At 52.8% G+C, this 3,112-nt stretch overlaps 1 protein-coding gene across 1 annotated transcript in view; it reads right to left on the reverse strand.

Annotated features, from left to right (window-relative positions):
* Positions 1 to 249: 249 nt before the first annotated feature.
* The window catches only part of NECAP2 (NECAP endocytosis associated 2), a 5,667-nt gene continuing 2,804 nt past the window's right edge, over positions 250 to 3,112 (reverse strand). The window contains exons 5-8 of the mRNA XM_057387400.1: positions 2,877 to 2,985; positions 2,402 to 2,564; positions 2,204 to 2,279; positions 250 to 1,112 (exon numbers count right to left, since the gene is read on the reverse strand). Of these exons, the coding sequence (XP_057243383.1) occupies positions 1,064 to 1,112; positions 2,204 to 2,279; positions 2,402 to 2,564; positions 2,877 to 2,985 (397 nt within the window). The 3' untranslated portion in view covers positions 250 to 1,063. The remainder of the gene's footprint in view (positions 1,113 to 2,203; positions 2,280 to 2,401; positions 2,565 to 2,876; positions 2,986 to 3,112) is intronic.

A 3,112-nucleotide genomic window follows, 5' to 3' on the forward strand; every position in this document is an offset into this window, starting at 1 on the left:
CCCTCTACCCAGGCGGCGGCTGCCTCCAATTCCACCACCCCCGAGCTTCTGTGTCCCAAAAAAGCTCCTTTTCCCCCCATTTCTTCTCTTACCTTCCCCTTCCAGCTTCTTCCCAACAGAAAGCACTGCTAAGCAACAGGTTCTGTTGTGCTCCGTGTCCAATCCYATTCCCTCGGCACCAGCAGGAATGGGAATCACAAAAGCTCATCCCGGCTGCTCTGAGCCCGCCCAGGGGAGGAAAAAAATTCCAATCTGGCATCAAAACCATTTTATTGTTCACTTGGAAGCGTTACATTCTCACCTGGATTTGCTGCCAGGCCCACRGAAAAGCTCTGAAAGCAAAATGCCCGTCATTCAGTTGGAGATGGGAGAATCCAAGGGCTTGGACAAAAACAAAAGTGGAGTTTCATACTCAGAAAAGCCTCAGTATAAATAGGTAAGAAAATATTTATTTGTTTCAAGAGGAATCACAACCCCTGCTCTGTCCAGGAGCCCGACTCCGTTCTGTCCTTAATAAAATATCCATGGAGAGGAGTAAAAAATCGTGTCTTCAAAATAGAGGAGCAGTAAAACAAACTTCCCAGAGTAAGAAAWGAGGAATTTCAGCATGGAAATGCTGGGATCAGGCTCCCCACACCCTGGKTAAGTGCTCAGAAGAAAATCCAGGCGATGCTTGGCATCCTGGCAGGGAAAGGCTGGTGTGGATTTGGGAGGTGGGATGTCTCCAGGAGAATGCTGTGTCGATCCAAAAGAAGGAGAAGGCAGAGAAACCTCTGAGGAGACCCCAAGCTCCTGCTCAGCCTCTCCTCATCAGGGAGAGGTTTTGGACCTGATGGTTCTTCCCCAAAGAGAGGCCCCCCGAGGTCTCTCACGACCCAGGAACAGCCCCAGGGTGTGGCAGGCACAGGCTGTGGAGTGTTCTAAGGCACATGGCTGTTTCCTCCCAGCTCTTATTCCAGCATTTCGGTGCTGGGCAGGGTTTGAAGGCAGGAGTGAGGTGTTCTGAAGCTGCTTCTTTGGCCCCAAAGGAATTGCAAGGATCSAGCAGCCACAGGGGCTGGGCTCAGAACTGAACCCAGCCAGTATTGCCCTGAGTCTGGTTAGGAGCCGACCTGGAGAGAGGGAAAAAGATGGAAAAGGGGGTTCAGACATGGAAAGGGCATCCAGGGAGGGAGCTGGGCAGCTAATGGGTCATCCAGGACCACCCCAAAACTCTGCTGGAGCAGCAGAGCAAGAAGCGCCCACGGACCTGAACTCAGGGATTGGCACCACAGTGTCTTGGGTTGATTTTGTTCCAATCCTCTATTCCTATATTCTGTCAGCTTGCATGCCCAAAGGGTGCCTGTGCCTTTCAATCTGACCCAGAAGAAGGGGCAGGGGTGGTGCAGGCAGTTTAAAAGCCTGCTGTTTAAAAGCTGCTGTTTAAAAGCTGCAGTTTAAAAGCCGGGCTGCTGCACAGCCCTGCGGGAGTCTCTGCTCCTGGTGCAGCAGAGTTATACTGCTGCAGTCTAGCTAGCTCGTGTTTGTTAGCTTGGGCAAACAGCTCTCCCTGGACTGCTACTCCTTTCTGTGACTCCTGTGATTTTCTGCAGCAATTCAGCGGCCGGTGGGGACAAGCGGCACTGCTCCATCTCGTCCTGGACTCTGAAAGAAGCCAAGCCGGCGACAGAAAAGCACACCAAGCCCTCTGTTTCATCCACAGTGAGGAAAGGATTATAATCAAGTTTTTTCACTGTTGCCAGAGTGGTCAGGTAGACTTTTTTTTTTTTTTTCCATTTGTTTCTTTTTTCCCCGGCGACAGGAGCTGCCATCTTTTCTCCACACCAGGTGGTGGAGCAGTTATGGGGGGAGGGGGCAGTGTGTGTTCCTGAGTTTTAAATTTCTAACAGGTACTTTTTATCTGTGTCCTGTGGGCACTCTGTTTTGTTAATAAACTACTTTTTTTTCTCTTCACTTTTGCCTGAACATCTATTTCATATTGGTGGGAAAAAATTAGCAAATTTTTCACTTCAGAGGAAACATTTACTCTGTAACATTTTTCTCTGAAAACATTGTCTCAAACAGAGACACACAGAGACAGAGCCACCCCTGAATCCCAAAGCTGGGACTGGCTGGAGCAGTGTCCTCACCCCAGCGGGGCTTTCCAGCAAAGCCAGTCGGACTTCAGACCCCCACATCCCCCCCAGGTCCCTCTGCTACTCACCCTGAAGCTTTGGCAAAGTCTCCCCAGACATCGGCGGTGGGAGCAGCGGAGGACTGAGGCCAGAACAACGGCGAGTCTGCCATAAAATCAGGAAGGGAGAGAACACAACAATTGGAGTCATTTCCCACCCTCATTCCCACATTGCTCTGTCCCTGCCTTGATGGATGAACCCTAGGGAGCTCTCCCATGAGCACAGACCCGTGATGGGCGTTCCCGGGAGCTGGGTGGATGTGGACAGCAGAGCCGGCCGCTCTCTGGAGCCTGATTTTCCTCCGGGGGGTGGTGGCAGCAAGCTCAGGCCCCCAGGCCCTGCAGGACGGGGCCTGCTGCTCCCTGAAGCTCCTTCTTTCTTCTTCATGTTCTGAAAGGAGAGCGGGTAGTTCAGATGGGATCGCGTTTAAATCAAGTGGGAGGATGAACCCTGACAGCCAAATTGTTTTATTTTGGGAATAAAACCCAAATATCCCACTGCTGGTGGGGACACACCGAGGGCGGTTTTAYCCCCAAATCCCACAGGCCTGATTTGGGAAGCAGGAATTGCACCACAGCCCCTACAAAACCCTGCAAGCAGAGCTGCCTGCTCTGCCCTGCGCTCGTGCCCAGGGATTTCTGGGAGGAGMCGCTTCCTTGTGCCCCCAGAGAAAAAGCTGGAATCTGCTGGGAAGGCCCTCACAGCGATGTTGAGTTTGATGGTTTGTCCCTCCTTGAAGCCCAGATCCAGTTTGCGTCCCTGCTCCGGGTCCTGGGCCTGCCGGGCCAGCTCGCTCTGCTGCCTCACCCACCTTCAGGAATTAAAGCCACAGAGGAGACGTCAGCACCCGCCCCCGGCTGTCCCGGACAAATCCTGCTCAGATCATCCCCGGGCCTGGCAGCCGTTCTGCAAAGGCTACGGCTGTGACCCCAGCCCTC

The sequence above is a fragment of the Malurus melanocephalus genome, unplaced genomic scaffold (assembly GCF_030028575.1).
Source record: "Malurus melanocephalus ecotype Western Australia unplaced genomic scaffold, MMel_1.1 scaffold_1204, whole genome shotgun sequence".
NCBI lineage: Eukaryota > Metazoa > Chordata > Aves > Passeriformes > Maluridae > Malurus > Malurus melanocephalus.